The sequence below is a fragment of the Hyla sarda genome, chromosome 5 (genome assembly GCF_029499605.1).
Source record: "Hyla sarda isolate aHylSar1 chromosome 5, aHylSar1.hap1, whole genome shotgun sequence".
In the NCBI taxonomy this organism is placed as follows: Eukaryota; Metazoa; Chordata; class Amphibia; order Anura; family Hylidae; genus Hyla; species Hyla sarda.
Window position 1 is genome coordinate 321446218 of NC_079193.1, and position 25047 is coordinate 321471264.

The 25047-nt window shown below is 41.7% G+C and overlaps 1 protein-coding gene across 3 annotated transcripts in view; it reads left to right on the forward strand.

The window, feature by feature from the left end:
* Positions 1-25047, forward strand: part of WWP1 (WW domain containing E3 ubiquitin protein ligase 1) — a 133824-nt gene that overhangs the window by 83703 nt on the left and 25074 nt on the right. For all 3 annotated transcript variants that reach the window (XM_056522277.1, XM_056522279.1, XM_056522278.1), the window contains exons 10-16: positions 22-196; positions 1886-1940; positions 2055-2139; positions 10808-10936; positions 19804-19876; positions 20068-20139; positions 22813-22901. In XM_056522277.1, the coding sequence (XP_056378252.1) occupies positions 22-196; positions 1886-1940; positions 2055-2139; positions 10808-10936; positions 19804-19876; positions 20068-20139; positions 22813-22901 (678 nt within the window). The remainder of the gene's footprint in view (positions 1-21; positions 197-1885; positions 1941-2054; positions 2140-10807; positions 10937-19803; positions 19877-20067; positions 20140-22812; positions 22902-25047) is intronic.

Here is a 25047-nt window from a genome sequence, read left to right on the forward strand (position 1 = left end):
AAGATGTTTTTTGCCTTTCAGATGGGAAAGAAGGGTGGATGACCGAGGTAGGGTTTACTATGTTGACCATAATACTAGAACTACAACATGGCAGAGGCCCACCATGGAGTCTGTCCGGAATTTTGAGCAGTGGCAGTCGCAACGCAATCAACTCCAGGGAGCTATGCAGCAGTTCAACCAGCGATACCTCTATTCGGTCAGTCAGACCCAGTGCTATCCTGTGTCCATCTTCTAAGGAGTAAATGTTTGACAGTATATACGTGACACCAAGATGTAATCAATTAAGTAACTTTCTGAAGGCATTTTGAGATGCCACATTTGCACACATTACACAAATGCTCACACACTATACACATTCCACATTATACACATTACTCACATACTACTGTATTCACATTACACACATACTCGCATACACTCAGACATTATACACATTACACACATGCATGTTATACACATTACACACATGCACGTTATACACATTACACACATGCACGTTATACACATTACACACATGCACGTTATACACATTACACACATGCACATTATACACATTGCACACATGCACATTATACACATTGCACACATGCACATTATACACACTGCACACATGCACATTATACACACTGCACACATGCACATTATACACATTGCACACATGCACATTATACACATTACACACATGCACATTACACACATGCACATTATACACATTGCACACATGCACATTATACACATTGCACACATGCACATGATACACATTATACACATTACACACATGCACATGATACACATTACACACATGCACATTATACACATTACACACATGCACATGATACACATTACACACATGCACATGATACACATTACACACATGCACATTATACACATTACACACATGCACATTATACACATTACACACATGCACATTATACACATTACACACATGCACATTATACACATTACACACATGCACATTATACACATTATACACATGCACATTATACACATTATACACATGCACATTAAACACATGCACATTATACACATGCACATTATACACATGCACATTATACACATGCACATTATACACATGCACATTATACACATGCACATTATACACATGCACATTATACACATGCACATTATAGCACAACATGCACATTACACACATGCACATTACACACATGCACATTACACACATGCACATTACACACATGCACATTACACACATGCACATTACACACATGCACATTACACACATGCACATTACACACATGCACATTACACACATGCACATTATGCACATTACACACATGCACATTATACACATTACACACATGCACATTATACACATTACACACATGCACATTATACACATTGCACACATGCACATTATACACATTGCACACATGCACATTATACACATTGCACACATGCACATTATACACATTGCACACATGCACATTATACACATTACACACATGCACATTATACACATTGCACACATGCACATTATACACATTTGCACACATGCACATTACACACAAGCTTACACATTGCACACGTGATTACACATCACACACACACTTTACACACTCACACATTACAAACTCACACATTACAGACACATTACACACTCACAATCATACACTCACACATTACGCACGCATACAGTCACATTACATACAAATACACATTATACACACTTACACATTACACACATTCATACACACACACTCGCACATTACACACGCATACAGTCACATTACATACAAATACACATTATACACACACATTACACACATTTTATACACACACACTCACACATTACACATGCGTACAACTTTCACTTAGTAGTAACATGTGAAATGTTTTATTCTAGGCTTCAATGTTATCAGCAGAAAACGATCCCTTGGGTCCTTTACCACCAGGCTGGGGTAAGAGAACATTCCCATTTATATACGATTATATACTCATATATACCCATTTATGTACTATTATATACTCCATATATACCCATTTATATACTCACTACACAGTTTGTTTTCCAGAAAGAAGAGTGGACTCTACAGACCGAGTGTATTTTGTCAATCACAATACAAAAACGACACAGTGGGAAGACCCTCGAACTCAAGGGTAGGAAAGCATCCTATATATACTTCTGCCATTACGATAGAACGTGTCCCATCACATTGCTCCATTCCATCTTCTTAGAGAGACACTTTTCCTTTAATTTCAGTCTCCCAATGTTTGCCTTCATATTGTGCACTTACTGAAACTTAACATAAATGTCTTTATTCCGTGTAAATGTACATGACGAGTGTGTGGTGTCCCTGCAGTAGATTATCTTCAGCTCAGTACGAGGGGATATATTCAGCTGGTAGAAATGTCTTCAGTAACGCTCCACCTCTCACTTCTAGACACTGGGAATGCTTTGTAACCCAAGTGAGGATTCACAAGAAATTATTTGGTTGTTTTTTTTAAGATCTCTGCTTGCAGTTAAGAAACCTCATAGTTGGCTTCAAGGGCTTAAAGGGGTATTCCAATGTAAAAAAAAAAAAAAAAAAAAAATACACTTTTTTTCATATCAACTGGCTCCAGAAAGTAAAAAATATTTGTAAATTACTTCCATTAAAAAACTGTAATCCTTCCAGTACTTATCAGCTGCTGAAGTTGGGTTGTTCCTTTCTGTCTGACAACATTGCTCTCTGCTGACACCTCTGTCTGTTCCAGGAACTGTCCAGAGCAGGAGAGGTTTGCTATGGGAATTTGCTCCTAATCTGGACAGTTCCTAACACAGACAGAGGTGTCAGCAGAGAGCACTGTGGTCAGACAGAAAAGAGCTACTCAACTTCAGCAGCTGATAAGTACTGGAATTAATTTATTAGAAGTAATTTACAAATCTGTTTAACTTTCTGGAGCCAGGTGATATAAAAAAAAACACCCCTTTTAAAAATCTATTGTGGTCATGTGATGGTCCACGTTTATGGTCAGTCTAGTTTTGTTTCTCTCCATGGTGATACAGAAACTGATTCCACAATTGACCCTATGGGAGCAGCTTTGGCATCAGTTGTGACTCTGGATGTTTCCCTAGACTGGACAGGAAAGGGATGTGTGTGTTTTTTTTTGCTTGAGCAATGCAAATAGTGCACAAAAATGTCCCCAATTCTGTCCAGCTCAGGCATAAAAATACAATTGTACAAACACAACGGATACGTGACCCTAGCCTTACAGTTACTGTCTACTTATCAGAGCCGTAATGCCTGTGTATTCATCACTTGACCAGGATAGATCTTTATTTATTTATTTTTAATCCCCTTGATAAAAACCGTAGGGTTGAGTTCACATACGTCATGTTTGTTGCAAAAATTTCTGTAACTAAAAATCAATTCTATTATTTGGAAATATCCCCATTCAGATGAATTAAACAGTGGCTGAGATTTTGCAACAAACCTGTCACATGTGAATTCGCCCTAAGGGATCCCGGTGAGTGACAGCAGGCAGAGATCTTAACCTTTTCATTTATAAGTTACCATCCAATGTTTCAAGACTTGAATAAGTGGAGCTCATATATCAAAACAGTCACTGACACAAAGTGGTCTAGTTCACAGCAACCAATTAAAATTAAAGGGGTATTCCAGTGAAAAACAGATTTTTTTTTTTCATATCAACTGGCTCCAGAAAGTTAAACAGATTTGTAAATTACTTCTATATAATAAAAAAAAAAAAAAAAAAAATCTTAATCCTTTCAGTACTTTTCAGCTGCTGAAGTTAAGTTGTTCTATTCAGTCTGACCACAAAGCTCTCTGCTGACACCTCTGTCTATCTCAGGAATTGTCCAGAGTAGGAGCAAATCCCCATAGCAAACCTCTCCTGCTCTGGACAGTTCCTGAGACATAAAGAGGTGTCAGCAAAGAACACTGTTGTTAGAAAGAAAAGAACAACTCACTTTCAGCAGATAAGTACTGGAAGGATTAAAACATTTTTTTATTATTGAAGTAAATTACAAATCTGTTTAACTTTCTGGAGCCAGTTGATATGAAAAAAATTTTTTTTTTCACTGGAGTACGTCTTTAAAGTCTACCTGTCTTATATAAAAACGTTTGACCGGTCACAGAAACCTGTCAAAAGTTTTGATTGGTCGGGGTCTTAGTGCTGAGACCAACATGGATCAGGAGAAAGAACAGGGAGTTTACAGGTATCCCCATCCCCCATTAGAATTCTATGGGGCCGTCTGGAGACGCTGAATGGATATCGCTGTGAACCGGAGAGTGAAGTGCGCTACATACTATGCCAGGGTTTCCCAACCAGGGTGCCTCCAGCTGTTGCAAAACTACAACTCCCAGCATGCCCGGACAGCCTTCGGCTGTCCGGGCATGCTGGGAGTTGTAGTTTAGCAACAGCTGGAGGCACCCTGGTTGGGAAACACTGTATTACCCGCTTCTCCCCACTCACTCTTCTGATCGTGGGCCTCCCGCACTGAAATCCGACCAATTAATACTTTTGCAATGTCTCTTGTGATATATATATATATATATATATATATATATATATAATTTCCTTTTCTTAAAGGACCGGTACACTCCAAGTTTTCATTTGCTAAACTACATGAATCGATCTACAAGGCAACTACTAACCAAAGACTGTTTTTATATATGCATGAAAAAGAAAGCATTGTTTTTTTTATTTAAACCCCCCTAACCCTAATGTATGGAAGTGTATGCAGACAATCGAGGCCCTTGCACAGCCAGTCAGGCTCTTGTTTTTATTTTCCTGCCAACACTGAAATTTTTTTTTTTTAAATGTAGTTTGTTGTATAGGCAAATGCTTCTGTAAATCTTTGTACACATGTATTAAAGGGGTACTCCGTTGGAAAATATATATTTTTTAAAAATCAACTGGTGTCAGAAAGTTAAACAGATGTGTAAATGACTTCTATTAAAAAAATCTTAATCCTTCCAGCACTTATCAGCAGCTATAAGCTCCACTTTTTGTCTGACCACAGTGCTCTCTGCCGACAGCTCTGTCTATGTCAGGAACTGTCCAGAGTAGGAGCAAATCCCCATAGCAAACCTCTCCTGCGCTGGACAGTTCCTGACATGAACAGAGGTGTCAGCAGAGAGCACTGTAGTCAGGCAGCAAGGAAAATTCGAAAAGAGAATAACTTCCTGTGGCGTATACAGCAGCTGATAAGTACTGGAAGGATTAAGATTTTTAATAGAAGTAATATACAAATCAGTTTAACTTTCTGGCACCAGTTGATTTATATAAGGAATTGTTTTCCAGTGGAGCACCCCTTTAAAGAGGGCTTGTAAGCTTTCCTGACACGTCTGGTTTTGTACATTTTGTTCTTTATTAAATAACAATTCTGGAGACTGTTTTCTTATAACTGTACATTGTGCCGTTCCTCTGTTGTTACCTCCAGAAATTTATGATAAAATTGCCGACTAGGTGGTAACAGTTGGAGGCGTGTCCCTATATTGTCTGACACTATCCAATCAGAGCTGACAGAAGGGACACGCCCTGTTGTCAAAATAAAATGTATTGCCAAGTTGTCCATTTATTTATAAATACAGAAGAACAGCACTGTGAAAAGTTATAGGTGCGATGCTTCAGAAATGTTATTAATGTCGATTAAAGGGGTACTCCACTGGAAAAAAAAATCATTTAAATCAACTGGTGCCAGAAAGTTAAACGGATTTGTAAATTATTCCTATTTAAAAATCTTAATCCTTCCAGTACTTATCAGCCGATGTATGCTCCAGAGGAAGTTCTTTTCTTTTTGAAGTTACTTTTTTGTCTGACCACAGTGCTCTCTTGCTGTCAGCTCTGTCCATGTCAGGAACTGTCCAGAGTAGGAGCAAATCCCCATAGCAAACCTACCCTGCTCTGGACAGTTCCTGATACTGACAGAGGTGTCAGCAGAGAGCACTGTGGTCAGACAGAAAGAAAAGAACTTCCTCTGTAGTATACAGCAGCTGATCAGTACTGCACCCGGCTGCAGGCTTCTGATTTTTAAATAGAAATAACTTAAAAATCTGGAATAGTCAGCTCACCAGGTCGTCCGCACGACAAGATAGCCTCCAACTATGGCAACAAAGAATGTAGAAGCCGGCGGTAAAAAGTAACTTCACCTTTATTCTGTCCAAGTTAACACATCGACATGGATCTTTCTCGGGAACAATAGTAGTAGGATAAAACTCAGGAAACGCCCGGCACGACACTTTTCAGGTCATGTGACCTTTCATCAGGTTGCATCTGATGAAAGGTCACATGACCTGAAACGCGTCATGCAGAGTTTCCTGAGTTTTATCCTACCACTATTGTTCCTGAGACAGATCCATGTCGATGTGTTAACTTGGACAGAATAAAGGTGAAGTTACTTTTTACCGCCGGCTTCTACATTCTTTGTTGCCAATTTACAAATCTGTTTAACTTTCTGGCACCAGTTGATGTAACAAAAAATGATCCAGTGGAGTATTCCTTTAAGGTACGTTGACAAGTGCAGATTTTTTTTGCGGGTTTTCCGCTGCGTATTTCAAAGTGTGGGGGGGGGGGGCTCTTGTCGTCTGTCCGCAGCAGATTTTCCGTGGTGGAATTTACGCTGCGGAAAATCCGCCACAGTCCCTACTGACTTCACTGGGTCTTGCGGCGGATTTTCCGCTGTGTACATTCTGCCGCGGAAAATCTCCTGCGGACAGCCGAGAAGAGCCTGCCCACTTTCAAATACGCAGCGGAAAACTCGCTAAAAAATCCGCACTTGTGAACGTACCCTTAAATTGGCAACTAGGCGGTTACAGTTGGAGGCCTCTTTGTAAAAATAAAGTGATTTACCAAGTTGTCCATTTATTCATTAATACAGGAACAGCACTGTGAACAGTTATAGGGATGATGCTTCAGAAATGTTGTTTTATGTATTTACAAAAAAAAAAAACCTGTCTATTAATGTGTCATATGATCGTTTCGATCATATGACACATTAATAGACAGTTTTTTTTTTTTTAAATGCGCAGTGGAAAACCGGCTAAAAAATCGGAGTGAATGTGATCTGATGTCGCCTTCAGGACTTTGAACCCCCATCTCCCCTCCTTTTTGCTGTACATATGCATGTGACCTGTTACCGGCTGCACATTATAGAAGTGACCTTTCCCTACCCTTAACCTGTGTATGTGGACAAATCCCAGGAGCTGGTGTATCTAAAACTACAGTATGGTGCCCCAACTATTTGAGTCATTTTCTATTGATGTTCTGAAAGTATTTAAAGGGATACTCCAGTGGAAAACATTTTAAAAAAAAATAAAAATTTTTAAGTCAACTGGTGCCAGAAAGTTAAACAGATTTGTAAGTGACCTCTATTAAAAAATCTTTACCTTACTATTTTGTTATTTCCCCTCCCCTTATTATTTTTATTAAAAATAAAAAATTTTGAATGAGAAAAAAAATATATAAATCTTTACCATTCCAGTACTTTTTAGCAGCTGTATGCTACAGTGGAAATTCTTTTCTTTTTGAATTTCTTTTTTGTCTTGTCCACAGTGCTCTCTGCCGACACCTCTGTCCATGTCAGGAACTGTCCAGAGCAGCATAGGTTTGTAATGGGGATTTTCTCCTGCTCTGGACAGTTCCTGATACGGGCATCAGGTGTCAGCAGAGAGCACTGTGGACAAGAAAAAAAAAAAAAATTTCCTCTGTAGCATATAGCTGCTAAAAAGCACTGGAAGGGTAAAGATTTTTTTTTATTTTTATAGAAGTCATTTAAAAATTTGTTTAACTTTCTGGCACCAGTTGATTTGAAAAATGAATAAATTAAAAAAATAAAGTTTTCCAACGGAGTACCCCTTTAATGCCTGGCTGATAAAACACGGCATATTGGCTCTTGAAGTGATGGGGCTGGCTTCTTACATTTCAAGTATCTGTAAGGCAGTGTTTCCCAACCAGGGTGCCTCCAGCTGTTGCAAAACTACAGCTCCCAGCATGCCCAGACAGCCGAAGGCTGTCTGGGCATGCTGGGAGTTATAGTTTTGCAACAGCTGGAGGCACCCTGGTACGGAAACACTGCTGTAAGGCCAGGAGAGGAAGTGAATGCTGATGGCATGTGATTTGCTGCAGGCTTCTGAACCTTACATAGACAACAGCTCTACAGAAAAGTGTTACCCATGTTGTCAACAGACTTAATAGATATATACATTTTTTATTTATTTTTTTGGCTTCAAAGGCATATTTTCATCTCATCACTAGGATATGCGATCACTTTTTTTTTATTGGCCTTGGTCCGACCTCTGGGATCCCCATTGATCTTGGTTCTGCATGCAGGGAGCCCTTTAAAGGAAATCTGCAGCGAAAATTAACTTATCCCCTAATCCTATTCACAGGATAGGCGCAGAGCGTGGCAATGTCGGGGCCCCATATGGGAGATCGCGGGGGGTCCCAGTGATCGGACCACCCCCCCGCAATCAGACACTTGTCCCCTATCCTGTGCATAGGGGATAAGTTGATTTCACTGCAAATGTCGTTTAAAGGGTTACTCCACTGGAAAACGTCTTTTTTTAATTAATTTTTTTATTAACTGGTGTCAGGAAGTTAAACACATTTCTAAATTACTTCTATATAAATTTCTTAATCCTTCCAGTACTTATTAGCTGCCCTATGATCCACAGGAAGTTCTTTTCTTTTTGAATTTCCTTCTGTCTGACCGCAGTGCTCTCTGCTGACACCTCTGTCCATGTAAGGAACTGTCCAGAGCAGGATAGGTTTGCTATAGGGATTTGCTCCTACTCTGGACAGTTCCTGACATGGACAGAGGGGTCAGCAGAGAGCACTGTGGTCAGGCAGCAAGGAAAATTCGAAAAGAGAATAACTTCCTGTGGCGTATACAGCAGCTGATAAGTACTGGAAGGATTAAGATTTTTTAATAGAAGTAATTTATCTTCTGGCACCAGTTGATCAAAAAAAATAAAAAAATGTTTTCCAGTGGAGTACCCCTTTAATTGTCCCAAAGGTCAGACCCCCACAAATCGTAAATGAATGGCATATCCTAGCAAATGGCAGATTGGGATGGAAATACCTTTTAAAGCATTACTTTCATTTAAGACAACTACATTGGGTCTTACTCCTGAGACCCGCTGCAGTCACGAGTTATAAGTCTGTGAGGTGTGCGGTAGCTGCACTTCTCTCCCCAGCTGTCACTGAAATCTGACCTTTTCTCTGCCTAAGGACTGTGGAGAGAAAAGGTCGGATCTGGTATCCGGCCGGGGAGTAGAGTATGTACTGTGCCCTTCACCACCTTACATCTCACGATCGCTGTAGGACTCAAGGGTGAGTCCTGGGGCGATCAAATCTTTCGACAACCTGTCATAAGTTGTTTTAAATGACAATAAGGCTTAAAACTTTGTAAAGAAGACCCCCGACTCTCTTGGCATGTGTCTTTTTTTTAGTTGATACTTGAGTTTCCATTTGAATAACAATTCTGGAGCATCCTTTCTTACAACTGTGTTGTGCTGTTCCTCTATTATTCCTCCTGAAAATCTCTAGAATTAAAGGGGTATTCCAGGAAAAATCTTTTTTTTTTTATTTAATTTTTTTAGATCAACTGGCTCCAGAAAGTTAAACAGATTTGTAAATTACTTCTATTAAAAAATCTTAATCCTTCCAATAATTATCAGCTACTGAAGTTGAGTTGTTCTTATCTGTCTGGAAACAGTGCTCTCTGCTGACATCTCTGCTTGTCTCAGGAACTGCACAGAGCGGAAAAGGTTTGCTATGGGAATTTGCTCCTACTCTGGACAGCTCCCGAGACACGTGTCATCAGAGAGCACATAGACAGAAAAAAACAACTCAACTTCAGCAGCTCATAAATACTGAAAGGATTAAAAAAAATAATAGAAGCAATTTACAAATCTGTTTAACTTTCTGGAGCCAGTTGAGATAGATAGATATATATATATATATATATATATATATATATATATATATATATATATATAATGAAAAGTTTTTTCCTGGATAACCCCTTTAAATTAATAACAGAGCGACTATTCCCATTGTCAATAGTGTGTGTCTATATACCACTGTTTCCCAGCTGTTGCAAAACTACAACTCCCAGCATGCCCGGACAGCCGAAGGCTGTTCGGGCATGCTGGGAGTTGTAGTTTTGCAACAGCTGAAGGCACCCTGGTTGGGAAACACTGCCATATACCGGGCATGCTGGGAGTTGTAGTTTTGCAACAGCTGGAGGCATCCTGGTGTGGCATTGCCCAGTAAGGCTATATTCACACGGCGGAATGTCCGTGCATAATTCCGCCGGAATATTCTACATGGACATCCAATGGGATTCTACTGCACAGTGCACAATGGTGGAATTTCTGCAGCGGAAATCCCCATTCTGGTGTACGGAATAAGAATAGACGTGTCTATTCTGTTTGGCGGGGGGGGTTCTGCTCTGCTCGGAAATGCATTGCTGTCTATGACACGGCACATTTCTGATCAGTCCTAGCACCCACCAGACTATTTAAATGTGCGGTGCGTCCGCCCGTGTTTTCCGTCCGAACATTCTACACAAGTTCAGCCGTGTGAACCTGATGTAAGACTTGTTACTGACACACCCGGTTATACATTTACCTACAGAATTCCAGGAGGAATAACAGAGGGAACTGCACAAGTAAGGACATTCCAAAATGATTATTTTCACAGGGAATAGCAGTATTTCCTATAACAGGCATGTCAGGGAGCCGAGCGGTCATCTGTTATTACGAATGTATTATTGCTGTGCTCAGGCTTCTTATTAATGGTTCCTCCCTCCCCACAGTTTACAAAATGAGGACCCTCTGCCCGAGGGCTGGGAAATTCGGTACACAAGAGAAGGGGTAAAGTACTTTGTAGATCACAACACAAAGACCACTACTTTCAATGACCCCCGGACTGGAAAGTCATCCGTGTAAGTAACGGGAAGCATGAGCGGCAGCTGCGCTACAGCCTATGTTGGGATATAGTGTGATTACCAAGGTCAGGAACACACAAGTGGCTTTTATATTCCCCGTCTCAGCAGTGATATCGCAGCTGCAGGTCATTCATGACGATAGACCAGTGCTTTCCAACGAGGGTGCCTCCAGCTGTTGCAAAACTACAACTCCCGTCCAGGCATGCTGGGAGTTGTAGTTTTGCAACAGCTGGAGGCACCCTGGTTGGGAAACACTACCATATACCGGACATGCTGGCAGTTGTAGTTTTGCAACAGCTGGAGGCACCCTGTTTGGGAAACACTGACATAGACTGTCAGACGATGCAGCACCACGCTGCGCCCCCTAGTGGGAATAGTCTGCTGATTGCTTCTCGTCCATACCACTGCAGTACAGTCACCTGTGTGTTCCCAGCCTTACAACGTGGTCGTAACGGGTTGATATTTACATCTGCATAACTATGTAATGCCGTATAATAGACATTTGTACAGTGAGCCAGCTTCCTCCCTGATGTCCATGTGAAGAATATACATACGACATGTATAGTTCTTCATCTGCGCTGTGTAAAACATGTTTTTTTTTATTATTTTTTTCTGTTTTGGCTCATCCGATATGCAGCTTTATTCACATTGGCATTCTCACGTCATATGTAGTTATGCAGCCCATATCCCTGTGTGAATACAGTGTCTAAGGTAAAAAAATATTATCAATAATCTTCTATAGGTTCAGAATTGTGTTTAATACTAAACGTGATGTGCCTAAAACGGTTTCTCCCAACCAGGGTGCCTCCAGCTGTTGATAAACTACAACTCCCAGCATGAACAGACAGGCTTTGGCTGTCCGGGCATGCTGGGAGTGGTAGTTTTGCAACAGCTGGAGGCACCCTGGTTGGGAAACACTGGTCTGAAATGTGCTACTGCAGCTGGGATACGACTATGGTTGTATATGTGTTTGTATCCACCTTGCAGCCCCTAAGGACCATGTCTATATACCGGAGTCTGCTACTTTATATACATGTAGGCATTGTTTCCCAACCAGGGTGCCTCCAGCTGCTGCAAAACTACAACTCCCAGCATGCCCAGACAGCCTTAGGCTGTCTGGTCATGCTGGGAGTTGTAGTTTAGCAACAGCTGGAGGCACCCTTGTTGGGAAACAATGATGTAAGATCACCTCTGGTTTTCTTTAGCTCCACTTAAAGGGGTACTCCGGTGGAAAACTTTTTTTATTATTATTATTATTTTTTTCTTAGTAGTGGTTCAGCTTGGCACCTATACATAGAGGGCGCCATGATCTTCGTCACCTATTCCAAGGAGTTGTATGAGAGCAATGGCTGAACATGTGCATGGCAGGCGCTGTCTGAGCCAGGGGAGATACAGTGAATACAGCAGATGACCATCAGTCTCCCTTAGATTTTTATGGAGAGTGCAGCGCCAATGCCCAACCACTGCGCCAATGCCCAACCACTGCGCCAATGCCCAACCACTGCGCCAATGCCCAACCACTGCGCCAATGCCCAACCACTGTGCCAATGCCCAACCACTGCGCCAATGCCCAACCACTGCGCCAATGCCCAACCACTGCGCCAATGCCCAACCACTGCGCCAATGCCCAACCACTGTGCCAATGCCCAACCACTGTGCCAATGCCCAACCACTGCGCCAATGCCCAACCACTGCGCCAATGCCCAACCACTGCGCCAATGCCCAACCACTGCGCCAAACAACTAGTTTTAATGGGTGATAAGTAATTTTATTGTGGGGAAACCTACTATGAGCAATGCATACATAACAGTGTATTGGTATGGTCTGGTGATGGTCATCACTGTGTGTTGCCTTAATGCTTTTCAGAATCTACTAAAGTACATGAGGGTCATCTGTAAAGGGATAAAAGAAAAAATAAATTCTGTGTAAATCTTCATAAATGTAAATCCATAAGTGATGCAAATGTAGTCATGGAAGTTGGACATTTTTGTTAAACCCAAGATTACTGTGTTTATTGTAATGCCTAATAGCTAATTATCATACTCTGCAACATGTAAAAAAAGTTAAAAAAATATATCTATATATCTATTACACAGACATATATTATTAAAATGATAAAAAATTACATACTATATATTTAAAAAAATACACACACACACTCACATATACAGTACAGACCAAAAGTTTGGACACACCTTCTCATTCAGAGTTTTCTTTATTTTCATGACTATGAAAATTGTAGATTCACACTGAAGGCATCAAAACTATGAATTAACACATGTGGAATTATATACATGACACAAATGTGTGAAACAACTGAAAATCTGTCATATTCTAGGTTCTAGCCACCTTTTGCTTCGATTACTGCTTTGCACACTCTTGGCATTCTCTTGATGAGCTTCAAGAGGTAGTCACCTGAAATGGTCTTCCAACAGTCTTGAAGGAGTTCCCAGAGATGCTTAGCACTTGTTGGCCCTTTTTGCCTTCACTCTGCGGTCCAGCTCACCCCAAACCATCTCGATTGGGTTCAGGTCCGGTGACTGTGGAGGCTAGGTCATCTGGCACAGCACCCCATCACTCTCCTTCTTGGTCAAATAGCCCTTACACAGCCTGGAGGTGTGTTGGGGGTCATTGTCCTGTTGAAAAATAAATGATGGTCCTTCATGCCTTCAATTTTGAATAAATCCCCAACAGTGTCACCAGCAAAGCACCCCCACACCATCACACCTCCTCCTCCACACCAGCACACATGTGAAGTGAAAACCATTTCAGGTGACTACCTGTTGAATCTCAACAAGAGAATGCCAAGAGTGTGCAGTAATCAAAGCAAAAGGTGGCTACTTTGAAGAACCTAGAATATGACATATTTTCAGTTGTTTCACACTTTTTTGTTATGTCTATAATTCCACATGTGTTAATTCATAGTTTTGATGCCTTCAGTGTGAATCTACAATTTTCATAGTCATGAAAATAAAGAAAACTCTGAATGAGAAGGTGTGTCCAAACTTTTCGTCTGTACTGTATATATATATATATATATATATATATATATATATATATATATATATATAAAACAGCGGTGCCAGACGGACTCCATTGACTATAATGGGGTCCATCGGTACCCGCTGTTACCCGTTGAGCCCCGTCAAACTTGGACGCCATTCTTGACAGGGTGCAACGGCAGTGAGAAAGAAGCCCTAGCCATTACAACATTATCATATTTGCAAGACTGAGACCAATAACCTTTTCTTCTCCTATATGACATATAATGGTTTTCCTTTAATCTGACATTAATGCCACCTCTATGGTGCAGGATGTCCAAACTCTACAGTGTGTAGAAGTGTTCTGTGCCTCTGTCTTGCCGCACTGTTATCGGTTTAATCAAATACCAGATTAAAGGAAAGTGACATTGTTTTTTAAAGCTAAGTGTTTGCGTTTCTTATGCTGCACTACGAGGCAGATTTCACACTAGCATAATATAGATATATTTTTGTGTGTATTACAGGAGGAATTAATCAAACCTGAGGTCATCCCAGGGAATAGAAAAATCATGGCTGTATTACACTAGTGCAATGTTTCCCAACCAGGGTGCCTCCAGCAGTTGCAAAACTACAACTCCCAGCATGCCCGGACAGCCTTCGGCTGTCCGGGCATGCTGGGAGTTGTAGTTTTGCAACTGCTGGAGACACCCTGGTTGGGAAACACTGCACTAGTGTGAAAACTACCTCAAGGTTCTGTTCACATTTTATTCTAAGGATGGGTTCACACTACGTTTTTCAACTACGGTTCCCGCATACATTTTCTATCAAAAACCGTATGGGGAAAAAACGGATGGAACAGTATGGGAAAAAGTAAACCGTATGCGTTTTTAAACAGTATACTGTTTTTAAAAGTGCATACAGTTCCGTCAGTTTTTATGGAAAAAAAAAACATACGTTTTTGAAAATGTTGTCCATTTTTAATGGGAGGGGTTTTGGGTGGGGACTTTAGGATTCAAATGCGCATCTGCAAAGTAAAAACGTATACGTTTTTCCCGTATGGAACCGTATACATGTGCGTTTCCCATTGACGTCCATGTTAAAAAAAACGTATGCGGTTGCAGTACGGTTTTTAAACCGGAGACAAAATCGTGGTCAACCACGCTTTAAAAACCGTACTGCAACCGCATACGTATTTTTTTAACATGGACGTCAATGGGAAACGCACATGTATACGGTTCCATATGGAAAAAACGTATACGTTTTTACTTTGCACATGCGCATTTGAATCCTAAAGTCGATACCCAAGACCCCTCCCATTTTCAAAAACGTATGGGTTTTTTTCTATAAAAACTGACGGAACTGTATGCACTTTTAAAAACGGTATACGGTTTAAAAACGCATACGGTTTACTTTTTCCCATACTGTCCCATCCGTTTTTTTCCCATACGGTTTTTGATAGAAAACGTATGCGGGAACTGTAGTTGAAAAACGCAGTGCGAACCCAGCCTAAGAGAGGTATGTTGATGCATACAGGCCCAGTTTATACCGATAGGTCGTTTTTGTTTTTTTTTCTCATTTGGCATAACTATAATTGCATCAACGGATATGTAAATGATCACTTAGTTTTTGCCTGTACAAAAACTGTGAACAGATCCCGACTTAAAGGGGTACTCCACTGGAAAACATTTTTTTTAATCAACTAGTACCAGAAAGTTAAACAGATTTGTAAATGACTTCTATTAAAAAAATCTTAATCCTTCCAGTACTTATAAGCTGCTGTATGCTCCACAGGAAATTACCGGTATTTTCTTTATGAATTTCTTTTACTGTCTAACCACAGTGCTCTCTGCTGACAGCTCTGTCCATGTCAGGAACTGTCCAGAGCAAGATAGGTTTTCTATGGGGATTTGCTCCTGCTCTGGACAGGTGTCAGCAGAGAGCACTGTGGTCAGGCAGAAAGGAAATTCAAAAAGAAAAGAACTTCCTGTGGGACATATAGAAGCTGATAACTACTGGAAGGATTAAGATTATTTAATAGAAGTAATTAACAAATCTGTTTAACTTTCTGGCACCAGTTGATATAAAAATAAATATATATATATATATATATATATATATATATATATATATATATATTTTTTTTTTTTTTTTTTTTAGTGGAGAACCCCTTTAAAGAACATGTTCTATAACTTTTTGTGTCATCTCATAATGTGAGATCACAACCGTATCGACATTTCGTGATTGTTACAGATAGAAGGTCACAGAGCACATTTTCTATACTTTCTTTGTAATCTGGGTCAGATTCTGTGCATGCCACAATCTCCCACCCCGCTTTATTAATGGGCATCAGAAAACCCATATGAAATCTGCATGCACCTCGGCTTCCTACAGTATATCCCTGCTGCTAAACACTCGCTTGGCTGCCACAAAAAAAATCCTTTACCCCCACCTGCACAAGAATCTGCTTTTGATCTAAAAAGTGTCTTTGAATTCAGCTAAGATTGGATCAAGATGTTGAATTCAGCGCTGACGCTCATCTGCCATGAATTCCACAGGCGCTTTAATGTATTATACAGGAGTAAGGCTTCAGAATTGCCTCGTGTGTCCTTCAACAAAACTTCAACAAAAACCCAGTTTTCCCGGCCCATCCAACTTTTACCATTTTTTTTCCATTCGATTAAAATTAAACGTAAAATAAATCAATTAGCTTTAATGTAGAATCATCTATTCTGGATCTACGGCTCCTATGCAGACTTATGTATTTCCAGGGTAACAGACTACAAACTCTGCATATTCTCTTCCTGCAGTCTAAGGCTATACACATTAAACAGTACCTGTCCTCAAACCATATTTTCTAAACTAACTCAGATTATATTCACTAACTACTCCTAACACCCCTTCTGCCCTTGGAAACAATTTCCGAGCTTTAAACAGCTGTGTATCATACCTTTCCCCTTGCTCACATTGTCTGAGCTCCTGTCAGGAGAAAGTGGGCGTTCCCCAGCAGGAGCAATGTCACTGAAGCCTGTCAGAGCTGTACCTCGTCATGTCCCGCACGCACTTCCTGAGTTTGGTCTCCTGCCAGGCCGGGGGAGACAAAACTATCTGTTTGACTTGCTCAGGGAACAGAACAGAGCCACCTAGTGGCCGTTTTTTTCAATCACATTAAAAACATATAAAGGTTGAAGATTTTAACAGCAAGTAAATTGCAAAGTGTCTTATAACTACATAAGGAACAATATATTAAAAGTTTACTTTGGTGACAGCTACTCTCTAAGGGAAGGGTCACAGCCACAGCATATTTCACACTGCAACTGAGCCGACGGCAGTCACAAGAGTGACCTCCCTGCGAAGAACGCTGTGTATGTACTACACGTGACCCTACCCGAAGGGTAGGGTCACACACAGCACATCCACAGCTTATTTCTTGCTGTGCATGCTCTGCCAGCAGTTACAGAGTGACTGCAGAGCGAGCTCCCTGCTGCGGCTGGGTAGCTCTGTGTGTCAGCTTGTGACTGCCTGCGGGACACACAACTAGTAAACTTACAGGAAGCTCGCTCTGCTGTTTCTCTGTGACTGCCGGCAGCGCATCCGCAGCGTCAGAATGTGTGTGACCTGTGCATATTTGATGTTCAGGGGTTGAAGCTGCAGATTTCAATGTAAACTAATTGAATGCAGCTTCAAATCCTGCGCATCAAAAATGCACAGGATACTGTGTGTAAAGCTGCTTTCACACTATAAAAGTTCCTCAGTTTTAAACGTCAGTCATAAAAACCTTGAAAATCATCCGTTAGAAAAATCCCATAGGCTAAAATGGGATTTTCTAATAGCCGTTTTAACCCGTTATCGCCCGTTATTAATAAGGCCCGTTATTTTGTGACGGGCGAATGAACGGGAGAAATAGTGCATGCGTCATTCTCCCGTTACTATCGCCTGTCACAAAATAACGGCTGTTATTGATAACGGGTTAACACTGCTATTAGAAAATCCCATTAAAGTCTATGGAATTTTTTTTAACAGCCGATTTTCAAGATTTTTATGACAGACGTTTATAACGGAGGTATTTTTATAGTGTGAAAGCCGCCTATGCCAAAACATATGAGGGCTGGCTTAGGGTAGGGTCACGTGTAACAGATCCGCCAGTGATCCGACCCATTTTGTGCATCCAGCTATTGCCACCATCGCCTCGATCTGCCTCTGGCCTGCCCTCTGGCCTGCCCTTGCGGAGCAGCCGTGATGTCTGAGTGCAGTGTACCGCGATGTCTGAGTGGACTCAGCGTCTCGCATGCCCCCTGTGTGACTGCTCATAGCCGCAGATTGCCGCTGCGAGCCGGCCAGAGGCGAGGGAACGGGGGTGGCAACAGCTGGAGGCACAAAATGGGTCGGGTCACCGGCGGATCTGCAGCGTAAAAAATGCTGCGGATCCATTACGTGTGACCCTACCTTGACATGCTCGTACAGCCAACGGCTGTAGTTTTGCAACATCTGAAGGTCCACAGTTTAAAGGACACTGGAGTAGGGGACGGATGAATAGCAATAGGACTGCAGAGACAAATTTTATATTCTTTTGTAGTCCGTTATTTGGAAACATATAAGCCTAGGTAAGAGGTGTGAACACAACTATTTTAATAAAAAAATATCATACAGCTGACTGAGCACTAGGACGCCCACCGATCACAAGGACAAATTTACCTTGTCCTAGACCTGTGTTTCCCAACCAGGGTACCTCCAGCTGTTGCAAAAGTACAACTCCCAGCATGCCCGGACAGCCAACGGCTGTCCGGGCATGCTGGGAGTTGTACTTTTGCAACAGCTGGAGGTACACTGGTTGGGAAACACTGTCCTAGTCAAATGAAGAAGCACCAATGTGCGTACTGAACTGTGGCTCTTTTCACTCTCTATGGGTTTTCAGACAGTCCCATAAAAATATTAGTGGGGGCCAAGCATGTGTGGTACCGTTCCATTCACCCAGTGGGCAAATCACCTCTGTTCTCGTGATCAATGGGGGTCCCAGCTATCAGACACCTATACTGTGGATAAATAACAACATTAAAGGGGTACTCCGGTGAAAACCTTTTTTCTTTTAAATCAACTGGTGGCAGAAAGTTAAACATATTTGTAAATTACTTCTATTAAAAAAAATCTTAATCCTTCCTGTACTTATTAGCCGCTGAATACTACAGAGGAAATTCTTTTCTTTTTGGAATGCTCTGTGATGACGTCATTATAATAATAATAATAACGCTTTATTTATTGTTGTCCTTAGTGGGATTTGAACCCAAGTCCCCAGCACTGCAAGGCAGCAGTGCTAACCACTGAGCCACCATGCTGCCCTTAGCATACATCTGCTATGCACGGTTGCTAAAATGGACAGAGATGTCAGCAGAGAGCACTGTGCTCGTGATGTCATTCATCAGTGTTCCAAAAAGAAAGGAATTTCCTCTGTAGCATTCAGCAGCTAATAAGTACTGGAAGGATTAAGATTTTTTAATAGAAGTAATTTACAAATATGTTTAACTTTCTGCCACCAGTTGATTTAAAAGAAAAAAGGTTTTCACCGGAGTACCCCTTTAAGTCTTACGATAACCCTATTAAGACTATTCATGAAGATGCATTGGAACAGTAAAGAAAAAATAGTTGCAAATGCAGACAGTCCATTTATTTATTTATTACTAATTTTATGTATTTATTGGCACTAATATAATTTATCTATTATTACTAATATTACACAACCTAAACCTGCGAATCCCCATGTAATTTCCTGGGTCTGTCAGGTTATTACGGGGAGTTCTGTACCATCTTACATTTCTGAATTTCTGTATAAGTGCCCAGTCTATTACAGCAAAAAAAATATAATAATTTCTGTTTGTTTTGCGCTTTCAGGACTAAAGGACCACAGATTGCTTACGAGCGCAGTTTTCGGTGGAAGCTCGCCCATTTTCGTTACTTGTGTCAGGTAATCATTTTTTTTGTAATGACTTCTCCTTTGAAGCCGGCCGGCAGGACGGGGCCTCCTATCAGTCTTTGCAGGCTGTGATTAGGGAGACGCCATTCGTCTTATTTCTCCCGATTCCGCAGCGTGTTCGGCTGTGCTGCACCCAGACTTTGTGGACATGAGACGCTTACTAATTCTTAACTTCTTTGCAGTCAAACGCCTTACCAAGCCATGTGAAGATAACAGTTTCCAGGCAGACACTATTCGAGGACTCTTTTCAACAGGTACTTATTAGTGTGGGGGCTAACCACCGGGGACCAGGCCATAAGAAGGAGGATTTAGGAAGGAATGTATTTAGCATGTGTATACTCCTCATGTGCAGCTGCAACGTCTGAATCCCTGCTCTGAAGAGTGATGACATCTGCTTGTAATATACTGGATGTAGCAGAGAGAAGTTGTCTTGTATAAGGGAGACGAGCTTAAAGGGGTATTACAGGATTTATTTTTATTTTTTTTGGACCATGTTACAGGGGCTGTAAAGTTAGTGTAGTTCATAATATAGTGTCTGTACCTGTGTGTGACGGTTTTCTCACAATTCTTCTGTGATTATCACCCCAATATTTATTTAACACCATACAAAATTACTCAGGTCTCGGGATTTCCCAGGTTGCAGTGCGTCGAGACCTGACATCACTAGTCAGGTGATCAGAGGGAGCCTTTCCTGGTTCAGTATAGCAACAGCTGTAGGCCCCCTGTTTAGAAAACACTGTGTTTCAATGGGGGAGTGGCTGATGTGTGGGAGGAAGGAAAGGGATCTCAAACTTTCAAGCATGGAACTGTGGGAAATACCCAGTTCTGGCAGGTAAGTACTAAAATCACCTTATGGTGGATAACCCCTTTATGGTGTATTCACACGTACAGTATTCTGTACAGATTTGATGCGCAGGATTTTCTGCTGCAGATTTCAATGTAAGCTGAATGACTGAACACAGCTTGGAATCCTGTGCATCTAATCTGCACAGAATACTGTACGTGTGAATAGACCCTTAAAGGGATACTGCAGGAAAACACGCTCCATTCATTTTTATGGGAGTGCCGAAGACACAAGTTCAGCACTCAGGTCTTTTGGGCGCTCCCTTGTAGGTCCGGTATTGGGACGCCCCATCTTCGGCCGGTCTCCCCTGACAGCCCTAGAAGTAACTTCACAACGCCACTTTGTCAATCACTAACCACAGCAGTGTCTTGCCCTGGCCAGTGATGGGTGTGCGGCACTGTCACGTCTCCCGGTTGTAGACGCTACACTCTGCAGCTGGTATAAAAGCAGAGTCACTGGGCGTGAATGGGACGTCCTGATACCGGAGCTACTAGGGAGTGAGGAAGGTAAGTTAGTGTTTATTTATTAAGTCAGCCTGGGGACAATAGGGAAATAATTTATTAATCATAATCATTTATATCAGAAGTCCCATAAAAAGTGTATAGAGCATCAGCCTAGCGTGCAGACTGTCACCCCATTCTCTCAAGAGACCCTCATGTTCCCAGTAGTCTGACCCCCACGGGTTAGATTCTTATCCCCTTGTGTGTATAGGGCACCTGTTTTAATACTGATAACCCCTTTAAAGGGGTACTCCGGTGAATTTTAATTTTTTTATTTTTTTTAAATCAACTGGTGCCAGAAAGTTAAACAGATTTGTAAATTAGAACAAAGTAGAAAGAGACCGCACTCACCCGATCAACGTGCACAGGTTTCTTTATTCCATTGAGCATAAAACGTAGAACACAGAAGGACAAGTGGTCGGCAGGGACGTTGGGGAACAAGAGGTGTGGTTACAGCTGTTTCACGGGAACATAGTCCGCTTCGTCAGACTACAGACGGTACGGTGGTAGTCTGACGAAGCGGGCTATGTTCCCGTGAAACAGCTGTAACCACACCTCTTGTTCCCCGGCGTCCCTGCCGACCACTTGTCCTTCTGTGTTCTACGTTTTATGCTCAACGGAATAAAGAAACCTGTGCACGTTGAGCGGGTGAGTGCGGTCTCTTTCTACTTTGTTCCGATTCTGTCAAGCGATATGTGCTTTCCAAACCAGCACCCCGACATAGCACACACCGTCTAGTCTCTACCCATGCCTGACACAGCGGATACCACATCACTCAGTATATTGCCTTCACCTGCATAGCAGTGCCGGACTTGTACTTTCTCTACCTGCTCTAAGATTTGTAAATTACTTCTATTAAAAAATCTTAATCCTTCTTGTACTTATTAGCTGCTGAATACTACAGTGGAAATTATTTTCCGTTTTAAACACAGAGCTCTCTGCTGACATCATGAGCACAGTGCTCTCTGCCGACATCTCTGTCCATTTTAGGAACTGTCCGGAGTAAAAGGAAATCCCCATAGCAAACATATGCCGTTCTGGACAGTTCCTAAAATGGACAGAGATGTCAGCAGAGAGCACTGTGCTCATGATGTCAGCAGACAGCTCTGTGTTTCAAAAAGAAAATAATTTCCGCTGTAGTATTCAGCAGCTAATAAGTACAGGAAGGATTAATATTTTTTAATAGAAGTAATTTACAAATCTGTTTAACTTTCTGGCACCAGTTGATTTAAAAAAAAAACAAACAAGTTTTTCACCGGAGTACCCCTTTAACTACTACTCAAACTGGCTAGTATAGTTAGGACTGTTCCTAAGTGTCTGACATGTACAGATAAAGCTATGGTGGTCCCTGCTAAGCTTTTGATTATTGGAAGATTAGCTTTAGTATCTGTGCCGTGTACTGACATGTACAGCGCCTAGTGAGATCGGATCGGAGTACAGAGCCGCAGTGACCCAGTTTCTTCATCGCTGTTCTCATCCAGATAATTGTGCTCAGATATATTTAATATTCCCTTTTCCCTGTATGAAATGTGTAGGAGGTGATGAAAGCAAGGTCTAATTGTTTCCTTTACCCACCCATCCAGATAATGGCGCTGAAGCCATATGACTTAAGACGACGATTATACGTTATGTTCAGGGGCGAAGAAGGTCTGGATTATGGAGGTTTGGCAAGGTGAGTTTCTTATGTGCATAAAAAGAGAAAATAAGGTTCATAATAAAATAATACATTGCAGCTCTATAAACCACTTGTGTCAACATTAATAGCAGAATTGGAAGTTGTATACAATGTCTGGAAGAATAGGTCTTAGTAATATGTCTAAATATACATTGGGTCAACAAGAAGAGCTGACACAAGAACTGCACAGCAGACAATAGGGGGTGTTCTGCACTGACATGGGAAAGGGTTCTTTACAGTAAGTGTCAGATTCTGAAATGTTTTACCACTTGTAATGGCACAATCTCAATCAGAGAATTACAAAAAGGTCTTATGATTGTATGGTTAGGAGTATATGTATTGTATTAGGAGTTATAACTGATAAGCGGTTAGTATGAAGTTAAAGGGTTACTCCACTCCCTAGCGTCCGGAACATTGAGTTCCGAACGCTGGGTGCGGGCTTCTGTGTTCACGCCCGCCCCCTCGTGACGTCACGCCCCGCCCCCTTAATGAAACACTCTGGGAAGGGGGCGCAACGGCCATCGTGCCCCCTTCCCATAGACTTTCATTGAGGGAGCCGGTCGTGAACACGGAAGCCCGCACCCAGCGTTCAGAACTCAATGTTTCCGGACGCTGGGGAGCTGAGTAACCCTTTAAAGTGGTTCTCTAGGACTTTTACAGATGGACTATCCTTCGTATGAAAAAAACCTTATTTTACCTGCGGCGGATGGCTTAAAGTGTTACTGTTATTTAAACTAACTCTTGACATTTGAATAGTTAAAGGAGTACTCTGCCCCTAGACATCTTATCCCCTATAGAAAGGATAGGGGATAAGATGTCTGATTGCGGGGGTCCAGTCGCTTGGGACCCCAGTGATCTCCCTTCTGCACCCGGCGTTCATTTAGAGCGTCGGGTGCGGCGCTGGAGGCTCGTAACGTCACGGCCATGCCCCCTCAATGCAAGTCTATGGGAGGGGGCGTGACGGCCGCTACGCCCCATCCCATAGACTTACATTGAGGGGGCATGGCCGTGACATCACGAGCCTCCGCCCCACATCGGCAGTCATTCGGCATGGAGCGAAGTTCGCTCTGTGCACCGGATGTCTGGGAAGCCCTAGCTGAGATTGCGGGGGTCCCCAGTGGCTGGACCCCCGCGATCAGACATCTTATTCCCCTATCCTTTGGATAGGGGATAAGATGTCTAGGGACGGAGTATCCCTTTAAGATCGCTCGGGGTCTCGTTGCTGAGACCTGCTCTGATTATTGGGTGAAGTGCACGGCTCGCAGTCCAACTGGTTACAGAAAACTATCTTTATAAACTTTAATGTCTCCTACATGGAGACAAAGCGCCGAGCTCACTTCACCCAGCTATAACTAACAATCGGAGGTGGGCTCACTGAGCACTGAGACCCCGACTGATCTCAACTCTGTGCAACATGTCAAACTATAAATGACAGTAACGCCTTAACCTGGCCATACATAAAAGAAAGCTGTCGGACAATTGTTCATTCAGTTGGCAGCTGTCTTTTTCAACCTCCCCATAGAAAGCTCTGGCGATGGCTTATCTCTCCTAGAACAATAGGGTCAGGCAGTTGAAGTTCAATATGTCTTCTGTCCCCATACACCCATAGTGTCGCCCGGTCCTGCTGAAATCACCTGGTTTGACTAAAGTATATGAAGTCCTTTATAGTGGATTCTAGGTTGTCTGACAACAAGAAAAGTCCTGAAGACCCCTTTGATAGAAATTTTATAACGCTAATGTGAACAGCATTTGGCTTGCGAGCTTAGCAGAGTAAAGAATTTAAGGGGGAACTCCAGTGGAAACAAGTGGAAAACTATTTTTTTTTTCAAATCAGCTGGTGCCAGAAAGTTAAACAGATGTATATATTGCTGTTAAAAAAAATCTTAAAGGGGTATTCCAGGCCAAAACTTTTTTTTTATATATCAACTGGCTCTGGAAAGTTAAACAGATTTGTAAATTACTTCAATTAAAAAATCTTAATCCTTCCAATAGTTATTAGCTTCTGAAGTTAAGTTATTGTTTTCTTTCTAACTGCTCTCTGATGACTCTCGTCCCGGGAGCTGTGCAGTTCCTATGGGGATATTCTCCCATCATGCACAGCTCCCGGGACGTGACATCATCATTGAGCAGTTAGACAGAAAAC